Below are 26,328 nucleotides of genomic sequence, written 5' to 3'. Positions count from 1 at the left end.
GTAAAAATGGCATGAATTAGTTCTTCATCATGAAAAAAAAAAAAAAAACTAAGAGCATCCATTATATGCACATGTCCTCAGGATTTGCTGTTAATGAACAGCATCCGTTCATCAGTAGGCAGGGGTGGAAGGTTCAGTGTGGGATTGAGGAAGGACCATACAAATTGATTTTTGAGGGCTTGTGGCCAAAGCAGTATTAAGAATCAAGATTTTCAAAAACAGTGGTGCTGCTTTGAAGGGCAGCTTAGTCTCCCAAATGGTTCCACTGTGATGTACACATTTTTAAAAAAGTATTTTATGGTATTTTATTCTTAATCTGTAAGCAGTGTTTTGCCTTCTCGCTTTTGTTTTGGTAAACTCTGAGGCAATAAAAGAACTACCAAGCATAACATGAAGAGAGTGATAATCCGTTAATTTTCCCATATGGATACAAGGAGTGGTCTGCAGGATGAATCCTGGAGAGGATCACTCTCTGTTTTGACATCAAATTAATCTTGGTCGAAAACCAACGGAGGCAGTTCTGCGTACAAAAAAACGGCAGGTGCTGGAACTCCTTGCCAAGACGTGAATGCAATAAGTGTACACCAGAGGAGGCTGGACTGGACTTTGGAGAGATCCCTTGGGTATTGCTACGGTGCAGATAGGCTATGGGGACTGGGGCAATCCCTTGGGCTGACAGTAGCTGGAATTTGGGAGACTATTGGTGGGAGCTCTCATGTACGCCTGCTTTGCTCTTACTCTTCACGTGTGGCTGCTGTTGGAGAACAGAAACCCGGCGAGCCCTGTGGTATGAGCAGTGCTGGCACGCTCAGGTACTCCTCGCTCTCAGGAAAGCTGCCTCCCTCGTGTTGTGCAGAGCTACCAGGGGCTGATGCATTTAACATCTATGTGACTGTCCTGCTTAATGCCACTTTTCCAATGCCATTTTTTTCCAGTTCCAATAAGCAGGTATCTTACTGCTTTTTCCTGTATACCTTTGGCCACTCGTTTCCTTCAGTATTTTTATTGTATCTGTAGCTGTCAGAAGGTTTCATATTCAAGTACAGATCTCCTGTTCATTTTTCTAGAGGGAGGGTTTCAAATATCTTTACATACCAAACCCCTGCACCATTTACTTCTTTCTGCTCAGAACCTGCCTGTGGTTAGTTTACAGATGAGCTACCACATTCTTCTGGATATTCTTTTTCCTCTAATTTTTTCTTATGTTTAGACATTTGAGCATAACATCACGCCCAGGTTCTTGATAAGTTTGTGTCCAGTATTACTTTAATAGTTATTAGAAAATCAGTGTGGTTTTAAAAGGCGACTACACTGCTTCACACTGAAGGGCTCATTATGATACCTGTCAGCAAGAACTAGGATAAAGCTATTGCACTTCACATTGCAAGTTTCTTAATGTTTCTTTTTTTACACGCTAAGAACACTTTACAACGTTTACTGTAATACCTGCACACTGTTCTTTCATAACAGTTTCATCTTTGTCCAAAAGATTCTTTGAAAATATTGAAATATACTTCATATTCAAAACCATATTGTAAAGTGTTTTAGTATTAGTATTTCATATTAGTATGCAGTATTTAAACATTTTATGATATTGCCACTGCTAAAGGGAGTAAAGAGTGTAACAGTCCTGGATTAAATAATCCTGACCCTGTTTATTTCCTCCAGGACAGACATACACACAAACATTTCTGAAACCCTGGAAACCCCCATTGGTTTCAGTAGACATCACTAGTTCCATCTTCTGATTAGAGTCCTTTGTCTCTCCTTGTACACATTTTTCTTATAATAAGTGTTATTCTTACATTTTAAAACAAAGGATGAAAATCACATGTTCCCAAATATTTTATTTAGCATATAGTATGGAAGCGTGTTTTGCATATTCATAAATAAGAATCTGGCTGACCTGTATTAGTTGTGCTCCATCCTTCCCCTTATTAAAGGATTCCTTGAACCTACTTTAAAATTCAGGAAACTCCATTGTGAATTGTTTCAGTGTCTGATAAGAAAGAATAGGAAGAAAATATTAGTGTCATCTGGGAGAAAGGGAAAAGGAGGGGAATGGGAAAGAGGAGAGAAGAGGAGCAAAACAAAGGAATGAAAAGAAAATGCTGGGAACTGACAGAAACATAATGAGAAGAAATGAAACCTTAGCCTTGTCTGGCACAGATAGTTTTTTTATCATTCCCAGCACAAACACACATGAAAACTTCATGCGCCTTCAGTTTTAGTTATTTTGTATGCTTTAAAATGCTTTCACAAAACACAAATCTGGTTTTAATTTTGCTTGGAGGAGGGGTGTCCTTTAATTGTAGGTTTTTTTGTTTGTTTGTTTGTTTTTTGTGTTTTTTTTTTCCTTTTTATTAAGTCATTAGGTGAAAATCATTCAGAGCTATTGGACTGAGTCCATGCAAAGCTAGGCAGCTTGACCGACCCATTATGCACCCCTCAGTCCTAATCCTGATTACATTTGCCTTAGTTGATCTCTCTGAAGCCAACCCACTTAGATGTCCTTAGATGCTTGTATACTTCAGTGTTTAAAAAAAAAAAAAAAAAAAAAAAAAAAACATGTTGTCACACTTGCTGCTCAGTTCTCATTAAACTTCAAGTATGAGAAGAGGCAAACGTTTATATAAGAAACAGTTCAGTCAATTGTTTGTTTTCCAATCAGGTACGGCAGTGACAATGCAGAGACTTCTTCACCTACTGCTATTATTTTAATGAGCCACAAGTTGAAATTTTTACAGGGTGTGAGCAGTTTTGGAATGTAAAATAACTTTTTGTTGTGAGAGGAAATGCCTTTGTAACTGTGAAAAAAAATAAAATAGCAAGCCTGTAACATCCCAGAACTGTTGATTTGTCTTTTGCCTTGAAACCAACTGATGTCCTGTTGCCGAGGGTGAAAAAGAAATGTTTGTGCTCTCCCAAAACGTGTGAGCAGTGTGGGCTGCGAGGAGCGGGGACTGTGTGGACACACAACAGCTTTCGCCACCAGCGGATGTAGCTGTCAGCTGGAGCTCCCGCTGCATAAATCCGTAGCAATAACAGTGGTAATGCAAATGCCAGCCTTGGGAATAACAGAGATGATCCCGAGCTTAAAAAAAAGGGTGTAACTTTTAGGGTTCCTCAGGGAGGATTTAACGCAGCACCCACACCCATGGGGTTGGTTTGGTAAGTCCATGGAACAAGCATTCTTTCTGTCCTGTGCTGTGTGCCCTGAGTTTTTCTCAGGGTGGAAGTTCAGGGTAGGTACACAGCAAATTCCAGAAAAAAAAAAAAAAATGCTATCGTCCTGGCTGCCTGGCTACCAGCTCCTGTCTTTCTGGAAGAAATAAGCTATGACTCCCTTCTCCTTAGATGTACTATGGAAGGGAAAGGGGTTTTGTATCTCTTCTGTACCACTGCAGACACTAACAAAGAAGTAGGAAAAAACGGACATAATTATTTGAGATGAAAACAAAGTAATTGTTACACTGTTTTTATATCTTTTATATATTGACATTAAGATAAAAACTGCCTAGCTGAGAACAGGCCAACCTTTACATTCACTAATTAGGTGTTTTTAGCTTGACCCACAATAAATAATTTCCGAGGAATTCTCCTTGCCTGTACTTTTAGTTTAGCTCAACGAGCCCTTCACGTGCTAAAAATCTGCTTCTTCTATAAAACAAACTTATTTTTAGAGACACTGGTGGAAACCTGAGAAAGCTTTTTGGACTGTTGACTGCTCAGGTGCCAGTTATTGCTCTGATATGCTGCTTTTCTCTCTCTGAAGTTACTTGCTAATTCCTTCGCTTAGGTTGACAAGAAGAGTGCTCGTCCCTTCGTATTAGTCCCTCTTCGCTCTGAAATAAGGCCTGTGGTTTTAGTTGTGATTCATCCCAGTAGGCTGTACTGCTTTCTGCCGTGATTATTGCCATTCTAACAGTAGCTAGAGGCAGAGAGAGAGATGTTTCTCGTACAATTAGGGATCTCATACGAAATTACATTATCATCCTTTATAAAGGGTTTTGGTTTGACAAAATCAAGAGCAGATGTAGCAGATTTAAACTGCATTCTGATGGGGGGGGGGGAAAAAAAAAAAACTTTAGACAAAACCAAGCAAGATACGTGGAAAGAAACGTAGTAGAGTAAATAAGGTAGTCCTGTAGTGAAACTGTAGTTTAACTTTTTAATAAGCTGAGTGGTAATTCTTAGGTTATGCTTATCTGTTGCACCACAGAAGTGGTGGAAAAGACAGAATCTGAGATCCCTCAGTGCTAGCTCCATACTGCTTATGTAAAACATTCCTGGTGACTGAAGAGAATTTGGGAAATAAAATAGAGGCTTGTAAAATTAAACAGACTAGCCAACATAGGAGACAAAATAGACACATTTCAGAGGGAACTAAAGGGTGTTTGCAAACACAGTAATCAGAAAATCTTTTAATTTTGTGGTGTGTTTTTTTTTTTAAGTTAAGGAGGGCTTTAGGGTTCTTTGGTATAGTTAAAAATTTGTAAGCCTTGTGACATTCTCTTTGAACCCTTAGGGAAGGAAAGCTTTACTGTTGTGGTGAGTGTGTGTCTTCTAATTAAAATCAAAGGTAGCACAAAGCCTCATAATACGAGCTAGAAGACAGCAAAGATGGCCTTTAATAACAAAGGTAAAGTGCGGAAAAGGATGTGGGAATTTTTCCCTAACGAGATTGAACAGCCTTGATTATGAATTGCTGATCTTGTTTCCAGTACTAATGCAAGAAATGAGTAATGGATATAACTGATTTTTTTTTTTTTTTTTTTTAGCAAGGCAGAGGATTATATGGGATCAGTGGTCTTTTCAAGAAACTGACAAAGCATAGAAATATCTATTTACGAGTGAATGATAGTACTGTCATATATGTATATAATATATATATATTGCACACTCTTCCAGACTTAAAAAAAAAAAAAATTGTTTTATTCATGCAGGGAGATAACTAGAATGTGATGGAGAACAAGAAGGAGGAGAGTAGCCTTGTGCTGAAGGATACATCATCTGAGGTTACCCAGCGCCTGGTGGCAGGGTGGGTTACAGTGCATGGTTCTGTCCTTGCCAAGAAGAGTGAGGTGGCTGAGTTAGGTTCACATCTTAAGGGAAGTTCTGTGCAGCTCCCAGAGGGTCTTACTGGAACAATCCAATATTTCCCTCCAAGTCTGAGCTTTTTATGAAGTCTAGAAGACATGAAAATGATACAACCATGAAAAAAAAATATTCTGTTTAAATTTTTTTTAGATGCCTAATACTTTTCAGTGTTACTTTCACTATTCTATTTTAAATCTGGTTATCCTCCTACAAGTGATATTCTCTTCCCATATTGCCTGCATTTAGAGTCAGTCCTTAATTTTACTAAGAAAAAAGTTTGAAAAGAAGTTTGATCAGATCTGCAGAGCCAGGAATAAGTAGGTAAGGTCAAATTCTGTAGTGATCCGAACTGGTCCTATGCACCGAAGTCTGTGATGCCAGATAGTATTTCAGACACATTCATGCTGTGGTTGTCCAACCCAGGTACAGTGGGTGGAAGGAATGGACACTAAACTTAAAATATCAGGTGAGCTTACACTCCCAGCAGGAGGAAGAAAAAAAAAAAAAAAAGAAGGATGAATTTACATTTAAATTAACGAAGATACTGAGGAAAGCTCATAAATATATAAGCAGGGATTAACACAGGATACCAGTATTTAATAATAACCATAATTAAATCTTGTGAATTATGTCCTATATTAGCAATGTTCCCCTTAATAGAGCTCTTAAGATAAAACGTTCAGAAATACCAATAATATGTTAGATCTGGTAATTGATATCCAAAGTTATTTTTAAACATTTTTCTCAGGAAATAACTGACTTAGCATGCATTTACTTGCTAATATAAATCTGAATAACTTTACAAAGTGAAAAGTATGTGAAATTAACTCTTTGGTCCATTAAAATAACACAATCCTACTATGATTAAAACCACAGTAGATAGCAGTCATCAAAAGACTGGAATTTGCTATTTTCTATATGCAAGTTAGAAAACTAATTTTGTAGTTGAATTTTGATGCATATAATATAAAATAAACTATTTCCTTAAATGTAGAATGCAACCTCTGAGGTGTCATTTCCATAGCATTTGGTTTTACTACCAAAAATAGAAAATGGGCTATATTTAGCTTTATAGATAAATCCACTAGTGCTGTCTCCGTTTCTCTTATACAGAGGAATAAATCAATTTACCAAAGTATTGGGACTAACCAGATCAAATCGTGCTGCTTTAGTGCTGTTTCTTACCAACCCTGGACCCACTTGCCAGAAGTCCTGGGGTAAAGTCGGCGCCTGATGCTCGGCTGTGACCACAGCCAGGGAAAGGCAGTAGGTAGCAAAAGCGGAACTGCTAAGCATGCCCACATAAGAGTGTCACCCTTAGGTAACAGAGTGTCCCTCAGGTCAGCCTACGATAAGAGCAAAGTCAAACAAGGCTGAATCCTTGATGTTTTGTGTTTTAAGTATCTGAAAATTGTTCACGACCAGCCTCGACCTACAAGACCTCAAATGATCATATGAGCAAGGCAATAAATTGGTGGTAACTTGCCCGGGGGCCCGTGTCCTAGTTGCGAAGTTGTGAAAGTTACATCTACTATTAGCCTGGCCACGTAGAGCTGCCTACTTGTTTAGGCTTCACAGATGGGAACATTTTATATTTAATTGTACCGAAGGGGAACTATGGTGGCTGAATGGGCATGGCTGAAGGGCTCGGCATCGTACCAGTGCAGGCAAGTGGAGCTGCATGGGAATACCGCGGTACCAGGAGAGATGGGGAAACACTTGATTTCCAAAACTCCACACCTGAGCAGGATTCTGGCAATGCCAACAGTTTGTAGCCCTGCAGTATTTGCCAAGCATCCAGAAAGTGGCCTCTTGTCATGGGACAGACCGATTCACCTTCCAGACAGAAACCAGAAATGGAACATTGTGGGCATAGCAGAAAATCATTTCTGTAGGAAAAGACACTCCAAAAACGATGATATCCAGAGGAATGGACAGCAGCTTTTACAATGTCGATACGCTTCAGCTTGGACTAGCACAATTTTACAGCCAGGCCATACAAAAGCAAACTTTCAAGTCCTGTCAAGTTCCCAGGAGTATCAAAAAGAAGAAAAAAGGTGTAAAGGTAATTGGTATTCCTATGCAGATCACAGTAAACTGTATTAAAAGAAAAAAAAAAAAAAGGCCATTACGTCTTTGTTTATGGTCAGGGATTTGGCCATTGGTAAAAGCATTATTATGTGGAGGATGTTTTCTTGTTACTTTTTTCACTTAATTGAATTTAATTTTATTTTGCAGCACAGATAATTGTGATTTTTATTATTTCTCTCTATATATGATTTAGTAGCTTTGTGAAGAGCCCTGATGACAATGTGATGCGTACTTACTGGGGTTTTATGTGTGATATCTAACGTAAAATCATTTCCATTCCTATAGCCCTTTAAATATTTATTTCTTTCTCTCTGTTTATGGTCTTGATAAGCTGATCAAAAATCTTTTTTTGAACCTGAACTTTTTGAATAGTGCGTTTACTTGATACATCAAAAATGCAAAGACGAAGTAAAGCACTCATTTGCTGTCCTCAGGGTTTTCATCTCTTACCTGTGACTATTTTCTTTGCCTTTTCTTCTTTCTTATTATTAACTGTCCCCCAAAGCTTGAGTAAGTTGACATTAAGAACTCAAATAAATAGAACTCTTTGTCATAAACATTATTGGCCTCACTAGACAGAAGAACTGACCATTTTCTTTCAGATAGCATTTTTTTTGTTCATATCAGAGCAGCATTGAAGGAGTTTATTTTAAGAACCACAGTCGTTTAGCTATTAGCACAAACTTAGTGCTTAAATTATTCTAATTCCTTTTTAAACGGGGATACATTGTTTTTTTGTTGTTCTTCACCTAAGAAATAATTCCTGTATATGCGGGAGAATGAGGGAGAGAAGGACAGACAGACTACAGGTTGTTTTCTTTTATTTAAATCTTGTGTCACTCCAGGAAGAAAGATTACAGTGTCAGGAAGGATATCACCTCATGAAAAAGTTAAACTGGTCTAAGTACCTGATTTCTTTAGATTTAGTTGCTCTTTACCTCAGAATGCCTCCTTGCTAACAGATGTCAGGTGTTGATCGCTTTAACGTCTTACTCGGGGCTGTCAGGAGGCTGCCAAACCCAGACAGTCCCACCTCAGAGTCTGCTAATTCTGTTCAGTCGAGCTACATTAGCTACCTTTCTGCTCTATTTTTGAATAAACGCAATTTTTTACCTTAAAGCGTTCATGCGGAGTTGTGAATGGAAATGAGTTGGAAAAGGCACACGTTTTAAGTGTTGGCAGTTACTTTCTAAAGAGATAAGCTGCCTAATTAAGTGATGTCTACTAACGGGGCCTTCCAATTATGAGATATGGGCAGACTTAACAAATTGGGTTGTCTGGGTCACAGGAACTATAATTACGCTTAGCAATATTTATTCAGAGATGGTCTTAAAAGTTGTCAAACACTATTCAAGAACTTTGTTAGCCAGTTTGTTGGCAAATGTCTCAAGGAGCAAATTTTTGTCTGAAATGACAGTCTGCTGCCTTCGTTGATCATGAAAACTGCAAGGAAATCCCATTCCATTCCATTCCATTCATAGCAGAAGAAAAAGCAAGAACAAACCCTGGATGATTCTTGGTCACGAACAATCAAGCTCTGTGAACAATCCAGCTCTGTGAACCAAATATATTCAAGATGTCAAATATTTTAAGGGAGAACTGGATTTGTAGTGAAACTGAACATTTAAATACAAGCTATGACATTCTTTGTTATCCAAACAGACTAATGAGCCTGAAGAATTTCAATAAAAGGCACATCACACTGGCATTTTATGAGTCACATACAAATTCAGTGGCATGTCATAACCAAGGTACTGCAGGTTTTGCAAGCAAGGCAGTTTTAGAGAAGGAACTAACTGACACATGCTGAGAAAAGAGACGTATGATTGTGTAAATAAGCTCTACTTTGGGTTCAAACAAGAGGCAGCTAGTTTGAAATCTGTTGCAAACCCAAATATTTTATGATGGAAAGCTGTATGTCTTTTCCCCTCAACTGTACAATGTGATATTACAAATATAGTGTAGGCAAAATGACAATTTTAGTGTCTTTGTTTCCATTGAGACATACTCTATGAACTGTCAGATGCTTTTGTAAGTTTACAGCAATAAAATTCTACATACTTTACGAGTTAGTCAGAAATAGAGCTTTCAAAATAAAATATTATAGACATATTTACATTCTGTTCTTCTGAGTGCTCAGGACTGGATTCTGATGTTTGAGTTTTTCTTAGTTTCTAACACTATCCACAAGGGTCGGAACTGAAGCGATAAGCTATTTAGATTTAGATATTTAGATTCCTCAAACAATAATTTTGTGCTGTTTTATTTCTGAAACATCATTGTGGGTCTCCTCTGATCATAGGGCATGAAGTGAATGAATAAGGTAGTGCAAATGTACGCATTACAGAGAGGTTGTAATTCCCTTGAGCATGGAGATAGCTGTAGTTGACAATTGATGTTGTGTTGCAAAAGACATTACTATTCCTCAAAAGTTGTTCTCACTATATTGTCTTCACGGATGTGTTCCATATTACGTGGTACGAGTCCTGAAAGTGCAGGTTTGCATTCATCTTGAAGAGCAATCTAATAATTTTTATTTTCCCATAACCTTCATTAGAAGTAGCTGAGAGAATGCAGGCAAAGAGAAAAACTGTAAATAGGAAATACAAGTTATTTTGTAACATGTAAAAATGTGTCTTAAAAACAAGGTGCTGATAGTATGAGTGTAGATAGCAGAATTTAGAAGGGTCTAGATGATCCTTGGTGCCACATATTCAAATGTGCAAAGTTGTTTTTAGACTAAATAGTGTATTTTTTTCAGTCTGTATGCATAAAGTTTAAACACAATGAATGTAAGATCCTTCCATTTGAGCCTTCAGGAGCTGCACTCTGCCCTGAACAATTTGAAGGCTGTACAATACTTACCACATCCCCCGAATCTTCTGGAAGCGGAGGGTAGCAGCCTTACCTGCAGCCTCAGGGTAGCCAGTACTGTAGTCCAGGGGTGCACAATTTAGAAGCAGTCAGGAAAACGCAACTCTTGTGAGTAATGTGCCACCTGCACAATCGTGAAGGTAGCAAAGGAGTTGCAGCCAGGGTGGGTTACAATGAATGATGCTGGTTTTTAGTGTTTTGGGGATCTTGGCTGTTTTGGAGTGTTGTGTTGGATCGTGCACAGGAATACTGTCTTTACTTAAAATTTCTGTGGGTTCATTTTGTTATTTTAGTAACCGAGTTAAGTCACAAGAGAAGTGCAGCTTAGTGGGACATTTGATTCTTCATAATTAAAAGGTTTAGTCAGAGAATTTAAAACATCAGTCAGTGAAGATCTGCATGGTCTCCTGGAAGGCAGTCTTCCTGCAGAAACCTCATTTCAGGCATTCTCAGTCGGGCTGCAGTAACGTCGCTGACTGCTCTGCTCTTGTTTCTGATTTACTGCAGGGTGAGTATTTCAATATGTTTGGGGCATTCAGGACTCATATTTAGCAAAAAAAAAATCTACTTCTTTTGTTGTAATGAGCTGACACCTCAGACTGTGAAGGGTTAAAACTTTGGATCTTCTTCTGCCACAATGTCAAAATTTCTGTTATCATTGGCCTGTCTGCCCACAGCTGAGGTTTTATTCCACTAGTGATTAATTTCCATGTGTTAGCGTAAGCAGACAGACACTTGTGAACTAAGAAAATTCCAAATGTGATCCTACGTTGCTGAAAGAAGTGAAAGCTCAGTGTGACATGATTTGAAGACTAATATTCAAATCAGAACACAAGACGAAGAAGAGTTGTAAATATTGTTTTCTCCTCCACTTTCAGACTTTAGATAAAGATCCATCTGTCTTTTTTTCACATGATTTAATTCAAAGTGATACACAAAAGGGGCCTGCAGAATTGGACCCTAAGAGATTCAAATGAAAATATTTTCGGTATATTTCAGTTTTAATAGCGATGTTAAATCTTTGCGGTCTTTTTGAACTGATTTGTTTCCAAGGGAACAGCAATCTGCAGTGCTATAAACCTCTTTATTGTTAGCACATTACAGGTAAGGGAACCTCATTCCGTGGCAGTGTTTATCATTCTTTTTTTTTCTTTTTTTCTTTTTTCTTTTTTTTTTTTTTTTTTGGTCAGAAAAGGCTTCTTCTTTTCATCCCTTTTGCTTTTTCTCCTCGTTCTTTGCAGTTTCTTGTAACTTAATTCCCAAGCAATATTACAGTAAATCTGTGAAAAGTAGCACATACGACACATTTCAAAGTATTATTGACGTAGCAATAGAAAACAAATAATGTTTGAGGAATTGATCTCGGAATAGAAAGAAATTCACAGCCTGTGCTGCATCATGATACCATATCCTCAGGTTTCATCCTGGCTGCGATGGCTCTGTCTACATATGGTCTCAATTCTGTTTAGTTTTTCAATAACAAACCCAAATCAAAGAGGGAGAAAAACAAGAGAAGAGAAAATTTTGCCTCATCTGGCAGAGCAAATCTACGAGGGAAGGAATTCCCACTGAGAATTTAAAGTTCAGTTCTGAAAAGCTTTTTTTGGGTGGTGCAAAAATTTCTAGGTACTCTGCTCTGCTAACCTGTAAAATGCAGCCTCACCTCTGTGCGAGCTCCGACATAAAGTGCTGCTAGTTTTAAAGGAGATTGTTTCGTGGTAAATGAACAGCCCACGTATTGCACTTGTGGAATGTTTTCTTTCTGGAGAGCGTGGAGAAGTAAGCTTGGCAGGTTGTATGTATTGCATTTGTATGCACCACGGAATTACCAACCAGTCATATACATGGGTACGGTTTTGGGGCTTCAGTGTAAACAACTATTGCAAAGTTCCTTAGGAAACACGGGCATGTTTTTTAGGAAGTGCTGCACATCCATTCTAGAAAAATCCGGACTTGCCTAATCCACTAATACATGCCTTTTATCACAGACAAAATCCCCGTTTATAAAATCTACATCATGGACTTGAGCTAAAAAAAAAAAAAAAAAAAAAAAAAAACTTAACTGTTAATGTGTGCTTTTTCACACTGTGTTACACAAGTGTAATATGTGAGCCAAAACAAGCAAAAAGCTCTGCCTACTCTACTCAGGCTGTTGTCACAAAGACGCATTTCTGAAAGTTTATTTCATTACCGCAAACATAAAAGATTACCAAAGAAAATAGCAAAACAATTAGCTTATTGATAATATTTAAGTAGCGTTCTTTTTGCCGATTAACTGATATTATTTCTGAAGTTTCCCACCTGTTGAACTCAACAGAAATTACCTCCCCAAATCACTGAAGTTTAAAAAAGCTGCTTTCCCATAACTGCATTAGCAGGCAATAGGGAGGATTGTACGTGTGGGGAAGGCTGGGGAGATTCATGCATGTAATTCTATAAACCAAAATCAATAAGGCTGATGACAGATTAAGTTGCTAAATTTTGTAAAACTAGACTACTGTTTGGGTCATCAATGCAGCGCTATTGGATTTTCTGTGGTTTAATGCTGAAAAACAGGATTATTGATTTTAGGATTTTCAGCGTATGCCCTCTGGGAGTTCTTAAGCAGTCTTTATAATGCTTCACACTTAAGTTGACAACTACAGTGACAACTGTGTCCTTGCCTTAGTAATCATTTTCTAATCATATTGGGAAAGGCTGGAAACGGTTTATAAAATGATTATTGCGGACAAACAGTGCAACAGGAGGCTTGTTGGGACGTCGCTTCTTTGTCTGGTGCTCATTGCTACCTGTCTGCCATCTTCCCTTGGAATTAACTTACAGTCACAGATTAAGACCTTTGACTGTCATAAATCTGCTTCCCAATATGTTTGACTGGCAGGGGAGTTCACAAGCCATCCCAGTATAAATAGGATTTTAGCACATCAGGTGCCGCTCCAAAGTAAAACGGGCTGTTTTGCAGTCGACTTTGTTGGTGTTGTATATTCAGTGCTCCTTTCCCATTCCATGTGTATGCATGCCTGTGTGTGTGTGTGTGTGTGCGAAAAGTAGAAGCTGAGATAGGGTAACAAAATGAACTACTGTATGCAAGAAATATATGAAGTGCACCCAGCTGCTGGTAGCAATTGCTACATGCAGTCCACTGATTATTGCACATATATCGAAGATAATCAGGGTTACAGCAGTTGTGATGCTCAGGTCCTGCACAGTAACAACATATATATGGAACAGGCCTGGGCGGTGAATCAGCCTTATACCTGTAGTTACCCTGGAAACGTGTTTAAAAGCGAGTACTCTGACATGGACATGGCCCTGAATCAGTACAACCAACCTGAATATTTCACCGAAGAAAAACCTACTTTTTCTCAAGTGCAGTCGCCATCGTACTCTCAGAAGAAAGGTAGGGGCAATTTATTTAAATAACAAAAAAAAAAAATCTCTGTTTTTGTTTTTGTTTTGCTTTAAACTTACAGTTGCATCAGTTGGCTCAGATACATCTTTGAATGTGAAGGCTGCCTGTTCAAAATTGAAAGCAGCAGTAACATAGGTTGCTAGGTGATCGTAAGGTTTTCTGTGAGCAATGAGGATTTCCAGGCACTTTTTCTTAATCTATAAAAGACATTTTCATATCTGTTGCTTGCTTTCTGCTTTTTGTGGCTGTTAAGTTCATTTACTATTCATCGGTGAGCTAGATAAGAAAGTTTCTCTTCTGAAATGCCGTCGTTACATATTCTTCATCTTAAAGCTGTGTTTTCTAGTTTCCTGCAAACAATTTGTGTGAGTCCTCGTTGCCAGTATATGTGAACTCTGTTTACTCAGCAACTCAGGCAAAATATTTTGAAAATACATCTGTAAATACGTATGGGAAAAATGATTGCATTTAATAGAGTAACTCTCTTTTAAATGAAAACCATGCAGTTACTGATTACCCAAAGCAGAAAAGACTGAAAATTCAAGCTTCTTTCTGTGCAACAGACTATTCTGAATCCAAAAAGTTGCTATAATCAATATGTTTGTGGGAGAGAATCAGAGTGCAATATCAGCTCCCTTTGGATTGAATCCTTGCTTGTTTTTAGAATTTCTTCTTTCTTCTCTCAAGTAAACAAAGCAGATATTACTTCTCAAAAAGAGCCCAAAATGCCTACAAATGCTTGAAAATCTTTTCAGTGTTACTTGTTCTGAAGTCAGACGAGCAAACTGATGCATACAGAGTATACATTCTCATGTTTCTTTAAAATCACATAATTAAAGAATAAACATACACAGTCTGTTGTATCAACATAATATCCTTTTTCTATTAAGACCAGATTTTCTCTACGCAGTTATCCAAAATGCCAGTGAATCTGATGGAACTAGCTAGATAAACACCATTTACTATTTTTAAAGTAGCACTGTAGTCAAAAGTAGACTGTTTAATATTACTAACAACATGGAAATCTAAAATATATTACTTTGTGCAGGCAATATTCGTTAGCGCTTGGTGCAATAAATCTATACGTTTGATGGAAAAATGTCTTAATTTTATTCTTTGAACAGCATTGCATTTCATAATTAAGGAGATATTAAAAAAAAAAACTGTGCTAGCAAGCTGTAAGAACATGATTAAACTGTAGAGTAAATGTAGTTGAAAATAAGGAATGTTTTTGTGCTGTGCAACATTTTGAAGGCTTTTTAATGCTATTTACTATTGTGTTTTAGCTGAAGAATTTATAAGTCTACACTTTTTTCATGTCTTGTTTTTGGTAAAAAAAAATATTACACGGTATCAACTTAATAGAGATTTGCTATTGCAAAGTCAGTGAAGGAATATGTTTTTCAGAATGTTAAAGGATCTTAAATAGTAACTGATATACCTATGTCAGAGTTTTAAATGATTTTTTTCAGTACAGTTTATACGCTGATACAATTTATGCTCTGTTTAAAGTTTTTTACTTGTTTGGTTAAAAGAACTGACTTAATCACTTGTCTGTCCGTGTTTGCTACTACCTCGGTTTCACAAACAATGGCAGTGAATTTGGATGGAAGCTGTCTCTCCGGCAGGCTTTTAATTGATCATTTGTGGAGACAGAGCAGCGTTCTTCGGGACTCCTCAGAGCTGTGCTGCTGGGCTAATCAATCCAAAGTTGCATCCCTTCTGTCGAACCTTTGCAAATGCTGAGTTTGTTAAGCAGACCAGATCTAACCGTGTGGGACATGTGCGTCTTCTCCATCTCTTTTTTGTTTTTTAATTTCCATCTTTTAACCAAGCTATCGTAAAACTAACGAATCTTTTAATCCTGTCCTAAGAACAGAAGGCTCCACACAGGGCATGTGTGCCTGTATTGATCCAGAATTGATTTTGAGGGGAGAAGAGGGAGTTTGTTAGAGAAGCCTTGGTAATAGCCCATTAAAGCAAAATTAAGTCCCTAAGCAGGTGTCCATGAGGAGTCTTCGTTGTTGCAGTTGGTGTTTCTGTTAGTCCCCTGAAATTCCTAGTAAGCTCAAAAATATTCCGTCTGTTCAAATTAGGTTGTACTTGAAAGCAGCAGCACATGGAAGCTTTTTTTTTTTTATCAAAACTTTTGCTAGGTTTTAAATGGTTAAGGTCTCTTCCATCTGGGAAGAAAAAAACATCAGCATTTTATGCTGAAAAGGGTACATGGATATAGGGGAGTTTAGTTACTTCTCTGTCTTAATGTCACTTTAAAAGAATTCGGGAAGTAAATTCAAAAAACAAGAACGAAAGACTCCAACAATGTGTCACTGAAGGGAGAAAGTAAGTACTTTGAAAGTAGAGCTAGTTAGCCTAAATTAAAAGAAAACAGTTAAGCTGCTCCACCTATTACAGTACATTAGAAACTATAATTTCCTGATTATCTGTCACAAATTCAAATGAAAGTCTCGAATTTTAAGGGAAAAAAAGTTGTGCTCTGGAAAATCTGGAGATGGAGGTGTGGTTATAGCTTTGTTGCCCAGGTCTTCTGTGCTGTACTGTACGCTGCTAAAAGATAGCAGCACAACATTTGTACAGGAGCTTGCCTTTCTGTTCAGGAGCTGCTTTTGGACCTTATCCTACCCCAGAAAACAGCCGACAAGATGTACTTTGTTTTTAAAGAAACAAAACTGGGCTGATGTTTGTGAGAACGAGGTACCATACCGGCTTCTGTCCCAGTGAGTTTACACTGGAATATTTTATCCCTCTCACAGTGCCACTCACAGCCCTGCATGATGGATGAACGGCACTTGTTTTGGCGAGCCCATGCCATGTAAACTTTGCACAGAGGCTGAGAGTCTAGACAAAAACATCCGTGCATCAACTCACACCACCCATACAGTAAGGAGGAGTACCCTGTGACAGGATAGAGGTAGTGCAGTCAGGAAAGTACAAAAGAATTATCTCCATAAAGCTCCGTATCCCCACATTTGGGATGTGTGCAGTATTTTGTCCATTTGGACAACACAAAAGTAGGTCTGCAAAGTTAAAGCTGGTCTGAGGGCTGGATTTCACAGACAAAATTAACAGAAATTAACAACATTAACGGAAGATGCTCAGTGCTGTCTATGAAATTAAGCTTTAACTTCAGGTGCTGTGGAGGCAGACCAGAAATAACTAGAACTGACCCAAAACATACAGATTTGCAGGCTAAAATTCTTGAGTTGTGCTGTAGCAATGCAAGCTACCAAGGTACTCATCCCTGTTTGTTCCCATCTTACCCAGATGTAAGGTTGAGGTCAATGCCATCTTTTTAAGAGCCTCTGTATGCTGAGTGATAGTGGCTATGAAAGTTATTACTGTAACTGTAATTGTCGTCAGTATATCCCTTTATATTTTCTCAAGCAGTTTGCATGCAGCTAAGACCACAAACTGTAAAACTGCTGGAGTGTGCTACTGAATCAGTCCAAACGGAGTTCTTAGCAGTGTGAAAACATAAGGGTACTTTTTTAGCAGTGTGAAGGGTACTTTTTGAATAGCCAAGAAGATACAACTTGGGGGTTGTGTCAAAATGTCTTCCTAGCAGTGCAGGGATTATGTGTGCATATAATGAAGTTGCAAAAAGATTGAGTATTTTTTATCTTTGGCTCCTGCAGGAGAGCAGCTCCAAGTACGTTAACAATTAGTTAGAGTTTAGAAATGGTTAGTTTTGCTCTTGACCACACATCTAAAGTGGTAGCTGTGATCAGAAAATTGGCTTCTCTTTCAGTGAATCATTATGCATTTGGAATTATATCAATTTCTTTTTTCTTTTTTTTTTTAATAAAAATATCAGCGGAAAAAGTGTTTTCAGCTCCTTTAGTGTAACCCTTGCACAACCAAAGGAAGGATGGAAGAGTAAACTAAGTCATACTTTGTTTTTATGCCAGCAGTAAAACCAATATTCATTGAGATTTCTAAATAAATAAGTTACTTGGGATACTAAAGTATAGTCTCTAAAAATATTTTAAAATTTTGGAAGAAAAAAAGTTGAGGTCTGACTCTTGAGTATTATCTACAGTAGTGCATTCTGTACCTGTAACTGGTAATGGATGCAAGTATGGTACTGAGCACAGCAGTTTATGTGATAGCACAGTTTGGGCTAGAATATTTTCAAGCACATCTGTGCAAAATGCGCTACTGTTGGTAAGGTTTCTGACTCAACCCAAAGTTTAGAAAAGAGAAAAGAGACTATAAAAAATGTTCCAATTTCTAGCTTTACAGAATCTCTTTCCAAATTTTAGTAATTCCATAACTGAAAGAATGTCAGCAAAAATCAAAATTGTGGACAAGCGAGCCAGCTAGCTACCAAGAAGTGTGAATCTGTTTAACAACATTCTCTGTGTTTCCAAGCTTGAAAGAGAAGTAAGCAATTTTTCTCAGTGGGAGTGAATTAAAGAAAGTGGGAAACAGGGATCAGTGTATCAGCACCGCCTTTCCGATCAATATCGATAATTGTACAAACAGACAAGAATGGAGTATGCTTTATGCTTTTTCTGTCTCAGCTCTGTGTTTTGTCCAATAAACATCCTTTAAACTTCTTCTACACAAGTGTACCAAGGACAATATCTGGATGGTTCTTGTAATTTTCTTATGCTTTGCAAGGAGTTACAGCATGACTATGAAATCGGTAGAACAGCAGTAGGAATTTTCTTTTCAGTTCTAACACAGTTCGGGATTCTCAAGGTAGTAATTAATTTCTTCTTTTTCATTTTGGTACTGCAGTGTCTAGTAGGTGAATACTAGCCTATGAATAAGTCTGAACTCCTCATTTTAGTGAGTGGTCTCTAGTCATGCAAGCCATACCAGATGGGAAAAGATTTCAGAGAGTAAATTCAATACACGACTGTGCCATTGTGCAATGAAAATCAAAATACTGAATAATGGTCTTAAACCACAAGTGTTCTTGTGCAGTAGAAAAAATGTCTTTCCTTGCTTGCAGGGAATAAGCCTATGGTGGATCAGGAACAATCAGATAAGGAACATCTGGTATATAGACACAATTTGTTTGTTGGTCTCACATACCCAGTTGGGCAGTCAAGCACAGTCTGGGCCCTAGAATTTTTGAAGGGGTGGTTTACTCCCTGAGCCAATGGTACAGGCACCTTCAGCTGTAAAGTCCATGCAACGATGCTTTAACAAAACTAAAACTTGTGTTTTGCTTTTCTCAAAATGTGCTTTCTATAAAGTGTGCCAGGGTGCAAAGGAAAAAAAAAAAAAGGTATCATTTTTCGCGGGTTGTTTTCATTTCAATAGTTTTTCTTTGCCTTGTTGCAGGGGGGCAGAAATAGCCACAGACTGTCTCTTCGTGTCCTGCCAATCTGCCCTACCGTGCAGGGTGTGCGTTGGGGTGTCGTTCCCACAAATGTGGGCATACAGCATTAACGACACCGGCTGCATGACTGCATAGCCTAGCAGATCCCAGTCTGTCCTTACAGCTGCGGGTTCATTTTCCTACAGAAGGGACTTGTTTCTTGCTGTGCCACTACAAGGAGTGTTGCAATTTAAATGATACCATAGATCACCACCAAGATTGGTTATAGTGGATTATACAACCCACTCCTCTGGGATAGGGGCAGTGGTCCTGCCGAGTACTTAGCCTTGCCAAGCCAGTAAGATTAGGCAGGCTGGCAGGTGGGAGTCTGGAGCAAAGGAGTTACCGGAGGCTGCAGGGAAACACCAGACGTGGCAGGTTGAGGTCATTTATTGGTGTTCTCCATTCATAGCAAAATTGATATTCTCCGTTCATAGCAAAGTAAGTGTTGGAATGACGATGCCAAGTCGTACATGATACAGAAATAGTAATTGTGAAGGTCATACTGGATGTACATGATAGTCCATGAGGATGCTAGACACAGGCCTGAAAGACAAGGGAACAGAACTGGCTGTTACTGCACAGTTCAGTGAGGTGGGTGTTGCTTTTCAATGACTCCATTTAGCTATGCACTTCATAGTCTCTGACCAGGAAATACAGGATGAAATATAAACGCCAGAAATAGGAATCTACCTACCGCTCCCATAAGATTTGTCATCAGACACTCTTCTGTACTTGGAGATCACCTGGGTTAGCATACAGCATTTTCTTCTTCATCATAGTTTTTATGTTTGGTCCAGGCTTACTGAACAAACGAGAAGCTAAAGTGCTCGCTGACATGAGAGACAATCAGTCTACCCCTCCTCTGTTTTCCCTCAGTGCTGTAAGGAGTGGGAGAAGTCTGTTGCTCTGCTTCTTCCTCAAACCATCCAACACCAACACAAACCTCTACTGATGTCCATGACCTCGCAAGGTATCAGCCTTGCACTGTTTGTAGCCTCTGTGCTGGCACCCGGTTTAGAAAAATACTGTTGAATTTCATTCTTGCTGATCCTGTTTCTAACTGTGAGTAGCAACAGAAATGTACTGGAGTTGCTTCTCTGCAATTCTGGGCAAATGAAACTGCATTGAATTTAAACAGAGGTTGGACTGGATATTTGCAGCTACTAGAAATTATTTACAGTGGATGTTACAATTTGCAGGAACTGAATGTAGACCCCTTTCTTCCTCTTGGCATGGTCTGTTTGTCTGAATCATGTATATTTTTAAAACACTGCCAGAGGTCCAATTTTCCTGCTTTCCTGCAGCTTCTGACCCAATGAGCTGTTGGGAAGAGTATTAAAAATAAACAAAAGTGTGGCTATCACTCTCAGATTTTTAATACAAATTTTAAAAAAAAAAAAAAAAAAAAAAAGGAGAAGAAAAGAAAATGAATGTGCTTACATATAGGGATTCTGTTTTTCATTTCTGACTAGGACTGCCTGTACATTTCTTTTCTGCCAGATTGAGAACTGCTTCCCAAGTAGGATAAAGTCATGAAACTCCAAGGAGATGGCCACCAGCGATCACATGTGCAGTCTGCTGTATGTATTTAAGGAAGCAGTTCAAACACGGTGTCTCCTGCTGCTCCAGTAGAACAAAGCTGCCATTACATGAGCAGTGCTAACCAGATTATATACTTAATGAAATATCAAGGCATTTAATTCAGAAGTATTTCTTGAGGAAGCAAGCCAGTGATACTGAATTTTAGAGGGCATAGCCTATGCTTCAACTAAGTCTACCTCTCATAAATAGCAATATCAAGGAGCCATTAATAGTTACAAGAAATTTAGCAGAAAATGCTGTTTCCCTTCACTGATGCTTCTTCCTCCTGTGTCAGCTCCACGTAATGTATGTGTTGTGTGAGCAGAAGGGGGGCAGGCGGGGGATAATAGCCTCTGCTAATCCTCTACCAGCATAATGTCCGTTAGGAGCCAGGGATGTAAATTAGAATGGAAACCCTGCTGTCTGTCTTCCCTCAAGGTCACAGCACCAGTTCCGAGCCCACCAGCCTTTACCCAAGTCCATAAAGGGGAAATATAACTTAAATGCAAATCTGATGCTTTGCCATACTGAAAACCGATATGATACATCAGTAAGATCTCTGCTCACACCACCAGTCCTCTTTCAGATTACAGTAGGACTATTCATTAATCTAAGGTGCAGACAGGTGGGCATGGCTTCAGAGTGGTGCTGCTTCCCAGCATTACCTAAGAGGTGTATTTGTCTCTCTGTAATGTTCAATTCTCATAATTACTCAGAATTACACTTTCATTCAAGCTGCCTGTTACTGAGCTGACCCTCTGGCACATTGGTCACAGGAGGATGATGGCCATCCCCTCACAAAATCCCCCAACAGCCCTCTGGTGCCATGAGTCCTGGTGCTGGTTGCTCTCCGTGCACCTGTGGCCTACCAAGCTCTACCAAGGCAGCAAGCTCAGAGTCAGGTTTAACGTGTTGTGCTGCAGGTGCATTAGCAAGGGAAGGGATGATGTTACAGCCAGCTCCATCCAAAGGACTCTCTCATAAATGGCACTCATAAATTGCCCTCAGCAAGTTTGCAGATGACGCAAAACTGGGAGGATGGCAGATACACCAGATGGGTGTGCTGCCCTTCAGAGGGACCGGGACAGGCTGGAGAACTGGACAGACATGGACACACTGGAGCAAGTCCAGTGAAGGACTGCAGAGACACTGAAGGGACTGGAACATCTGACATAGGAGAGGCTGAGAGAGAGGCAAACTGCTCAGTCTGGGGCAGGGAAGGTTCTCAGGGAACTTCTCCATCTGTAAAAACACCTGGTGGGGGTGAGTGATGAAGACAGAGCCACTCTTCTCAGTGATGCCTACTGATGGGACAAGAGGCAAAGGGCACAATTAGAAATTGTTTCACAATTAGAAATTGTTAGAAATCCATCTAAGAGTATAAAATAACCTTTTATTTTACTGTGATGGTGGTCAGACACTGGCACGGGTTGCCCAGAGAGGCTGTGGAGTCTCCATCCTTGGGAACATTCAAAACCCAACAGGACGCAGCCCTGAGCCATGATGTCCATACTAGAGCACGGAGGTTGGACCAAGTGATCTCCAGAGGTGCCTTCCAGCCCCAGCCACTCGGTCATTCTGTGAACTATTCACTGTACTTCAGTAATTTTACAGGGTTACATGAATAGCTGCACCACTCTCTCTCCTCAAAATGAATCTGAAGTCTTTGTGTTACATCTGTACAGAGAGGTTTTTCAGAGAGAAAACTTGTATACTGTAACTCCTTTAATTATGAATTATGGCAACACTTACTTTGAAAGGTTTATATTTTACTCCATTTCAAAGTCCTCTTTGGTTTAGAATTACTTTGGTTACCATCAAAACAGTTTTTTTGTTGTTGTTTTGCTTAAATTGAGAATATGTTTGTATTGTCAAAACAAATGGTGTGGGAAAAGAACTGAGCATTGCCAATGTTTTTCATAGTAGTAGTATTTGATTTCACTCATCGGGTGTCTGGCGAACCACTTCAGAAGAGAAAATATTCTCACACATGCACATACACACACACATATTTGGATGCCCACGTATTTTGCCCTAAATTCAAGCTCTATTAAATGCAACTGTGGAACACACCCAGGTAAGTTATGATCGATACAGCTTTTGTGATCTGTTGCTGGTACTTTTGGAGCCACACCTGCAGAGCTGTTTTGAAACAAAGGTACTGTCAGTAAATATTCTTACTAGCAGGCCCCCTGAGTCACTCTGCAACCTGGAACCTCATCTTCAGTACACAAGCATATCAAAGTTTTGTGAAACAGAAGAGAGTAATATAATCTATGTCTTGCTGTTATTTATTTTTTCACATCAAAGCCTTTGAGGTAAAAATAGATATATTTATTTTTCTGAGGTAATATTTCATTCAGGAGAGAGCAATCATGCTGTGACTTGTCCCTCTTGACCAGTAGATGCTGAAACACTGTGTAAGATGGAAAATACTGCAAAAATATATTTAAATACTTCTGTGATATTGTTAGCATGAGTTTTTTATTCAGGAAATGCAGTTGAGAAGTATGGGGCTAGTAGACAAGATCTGCAGTGAAAGGTACTATGATATTTTTATATCGAATGTATCATATCATTTTATATAGAGTTTACATGCCACGTCCTCTTTTTCTTTACAGGGTATATACCCAGTTACTTAGACAAGGATGAGCTATGTGTAGTATGTGGGGACAAAGCCACCGGATATCATTATCGCTGCATCACTTGTGAAGGTTGCAAGGTAAATGGCACAGTGGGAAGGTGGGAATCAGAAATAGCTCTCCAGCTCCTCCATTTATACAGATTTCCTGAACTGTGCTGTCAAAAAAAAAAAAAAAAAAAAAAAAAAAAAAAAACAAAGATTAGAAGCGAATAAGAACATCCAGTACTGATGATAAGCCATATCTGGCTCTGCTGCTGATCTTCATATGCATAAGGAATATAGTTGATTTTTGCAGTGTTTGGTTCTGCAAAGAAGACAATGAATTTAATTTTTTTTGTTGTTGTTTAACTGTTAGCTTTTTCATTTCCTTTTTTTTTTTAATGCTTCTTTGGCCATGTTCTCAGCCAACGTACATCAGCATCCTCCCAGGAACTTCAGTGAAGCTGTTTATGCAATAGCTGAGATTCTGCCTATGGCCATGATGAATCTGTAGTGATTAACAGTGTTCCAGTGCCTCCCATCATCACTTAAAAGAAATAAAAACAAAAGTGCCTTCCACATGCTCATACAGCAGTAACATCCATCACTTCAGGAAGCATTGACACCCAGTTAAAACAGACGTAAAATTTTTTTTTGCTTCTTTAACTTAACAATATTGAAATGTGCTTTCAGTCCTAAATTGCATCTCTAAAGCTACATGAAAAATGAAAAAAAAAAAAAAGGATTGCTTTGGGCAAGTAAATTAAGAAAAAGAAAAGAAGTAACACAGTCAGTCAGGCACATTTTACATGATTTCACTGCTGTAAATTTGCCTGAGTAGCTTGAGATGCTGTAAGAAAACTATTCTTTCCTGTGGGGAAAAAAAAAAAGTTCTTCTAAACAAATGGGACCACACATGTCATGCGTTAGTGTCATGGGACTAAGCCACAAAAGTAATATTCTGTTCATTCCTGAAGTCTGGAATATTTAGATTTGAAATTCTGGGTTTGGATTGGTTTTAGAGCTCCATATCACAGTAACAGTACTGAAATAGTTCCTTCTATTGTACAGCATTGTCCTAAAATACATTTATGAGATGCACAAGGACCTAAATATCCTATGTGTAACAGGTTTGTGGTAATATTCATAATGGTTTTATACGCATACATCCATGTATGTATGAAAAAATATTTATATATGAGAAAAATTGTGGAACCAAAGAAGTGATATTCACCCATTTGCATCCCATATACCAGATGATAACAATTCATAAAATATATGAATATGACTTAATTCAGATACAATGACAAGTAAGTAGTAGTGTGGCTTTATGAAATAGCTTTTGCCCCCAGTTGAACAGCTATATTTCTCACCAAATTTCCTACTGAAGTTTTTGGTACTCTAACTGAAGTGTTTCTTTGTATGTCTACCAGCTATTGTAAACATATAGCATACCAAATCTACTTAGGTTTTCATAAATAATTCTTCTATCTGATGTGCAATTTAAAATAATGCTTATGTGCACAAAGAACCAAGGTAACCATTTGCAACAAGTAATTAATTTGTTTCTCCTCCTTATAGTTAGCTTCCAGACTGTTTTGTTTTGTTGTTCTTCTTGCAAATGTATTCACTGTACAAGATGGCTTGACAGCTATTTTGTGTGAACAATTTCAACTCATGCTTTGGAAGGTCTGCATATACATTTCGAGTTGTATGATTTATCAGGAAAGGTATATATAATTAATTCTCAATAAAATTGACATTTACTAGTCACTTCTACTCAAAATTACTTTCATTTTATAACAAATTTAATTAGGGCTGACAGACACAAATTTGCTTTGTTGAGTACTTTTGTGAGCATAGGATCTTCACACATGGTTTCTGAAGAGTAAATTGTAAGGGCTTGAAATATAAATAAAACAAATTCAGATGTCCCTGAATTATTTCTCCAAGCTGTACCCACTGCACCTATTTCTGTATAGGTGCATAGTAAAAGAATTTAGGAAAAGAGAGGTTTCCTTACAATAAAATGTGCTTTCTTTTATTGTTAAAAAATATGTATATTTTATTGTTACACAGATTTGTTTTAAAGATTTGAAATCTACTTGTTCTCTTTATAGCTTAGAAATTCCCTTTTCTGTACTTCACTGTGTGTATGTGTGAAATTTCCAATGACGTAAGGGAGTCTGAATCATCTGTCAGATGAATCAAATGTGGCTGTGTGCATGATCATAACAGCGTACACCTATTTATGCATGTGCATACATGAACCAAGTACAGGAAATGAAAGTGGCATACGTTTGTGTAAACACTAGCAAGATTACATGTAAGCCTGAAAATGAGTCTGAACACCAAGGCAGAGAAATGGGTGATCTGTGAGGAAATATTTAGATAAATATTGAGAGCAACTTCCTTATCACATATTTTCTAGAGATGATCAAAGAGTTTTCTTTTACAAAAAAAAAAAATATATATATATATATATATATATATCTGAGGAATACAAAGAAATGGGAGAATGAAATGTGCTGGTCCTCACACAGCTGGTGAAAAGTTAAAATTATAAAGCTAGAGCTACATTAAGTCCCGTGCAAGGTTTGGAAGACAGAAGTTCAGTGCCACTTCCTGAGATTCATCAGAGATTTTTCTATTTCTTGCTCTAACTAGAGGTTACTCAGTGTGTCCAGAGACATCTGCAGGGAGGAGAGGGGCAGGTTCCGTCTGTAGGAATTTGTCACAGGGTTGAGAGTAAAATCCAAATCCAGTTGGGTAAATGAGAATTTGAGACCTCATCCAAACTCCATGTGAGAACAGCTTGCCTTTGACTTCCTGGATTTTGGTTCAACCCAGCAGGTCCCAGTCCTGCAAAGATTTACACACATACTTTATTAAGTCAGTTTAATTACGATTTTAGATTTTTTGTTATGAAGGAGGAAAAAGTTGCACCCTTAGCTCAAGCCAGATGTTGTAAGATAAAATTCTAGTAAGGACGGAGTTCTTCACTGTCTTTGCAGGAGATAGAAGCACAAACTGAAATACTTTTTTCTCTGTGTGTCTTAATTCAACATCTTTATTAGGAGATAGATATTACACACAGCTGTAAGATTTTACCTGGTGTTACCTAACATGATTAAAAACAGACCTTTTGCCTAGTGAAGTGAATAGACTATTCATTAGATAAAATCCCTGCTCACTTGGATGTTGCCACTGTTTTCAGTGAAGCCAAAGCCATTTAGAGCGGCTCCAGTCAAACAGGACCAGGGTCTCAGCATGTTCTGTATGTCAGGGTGG

At 38.3% G+C, this 26,328-nt stretch overlaps 1 protein-coding gene across 5 annotated transcripts in view; it reads left to right on the top strand.

Moving 5' to 3' along the window:
• Window positions 1-26,328, top strand: part of THRB (thyroid hormone receptor beta) — a 107,033-nt gene that overhangs the window by 66,309 nt on the left and 14,396 nt on the right. For 3 of the 5 annotated variants that reach the window (XM_032182003.1, XM_032182004.1, XM_032182005.1), the window contains exon 3: window positions 23,036-23,136. In XM_032182003.1, coding sequence (XP_032037894.1) covers window positions 23,036-23,136 — 101 coding nt within the window. Of the gene's footprint in view, window positions 1-6,839; window positions 7,166-13,137; window positions 13,466-23,035; window positions 23,137-26,328 lie in introns of those variants that run through there. The other 2 variants (XM_032182006.1, XM_032182002.1) reach the window with 2 other exon arrangements.

Source organism: Aythya fuligula, chromosome 2 (assembly GCF_009819795.1).
Source record: "Aythya fuligula isolate bAytFul2 chromosome 2, bAytFul2.pri, whole genome shotgun sequence".
Lineage (NCBI taxonomy): Eukaryota > Metazoa > Chordata > Aves > Anseriformes > Anatidae > Aythya > Aythya fuligula.
The sequence above is the reverse complement of the archived record's forward strand: the minus strand, read 5'-3'. Positions and strand labels throughout refer to the sequence as shown.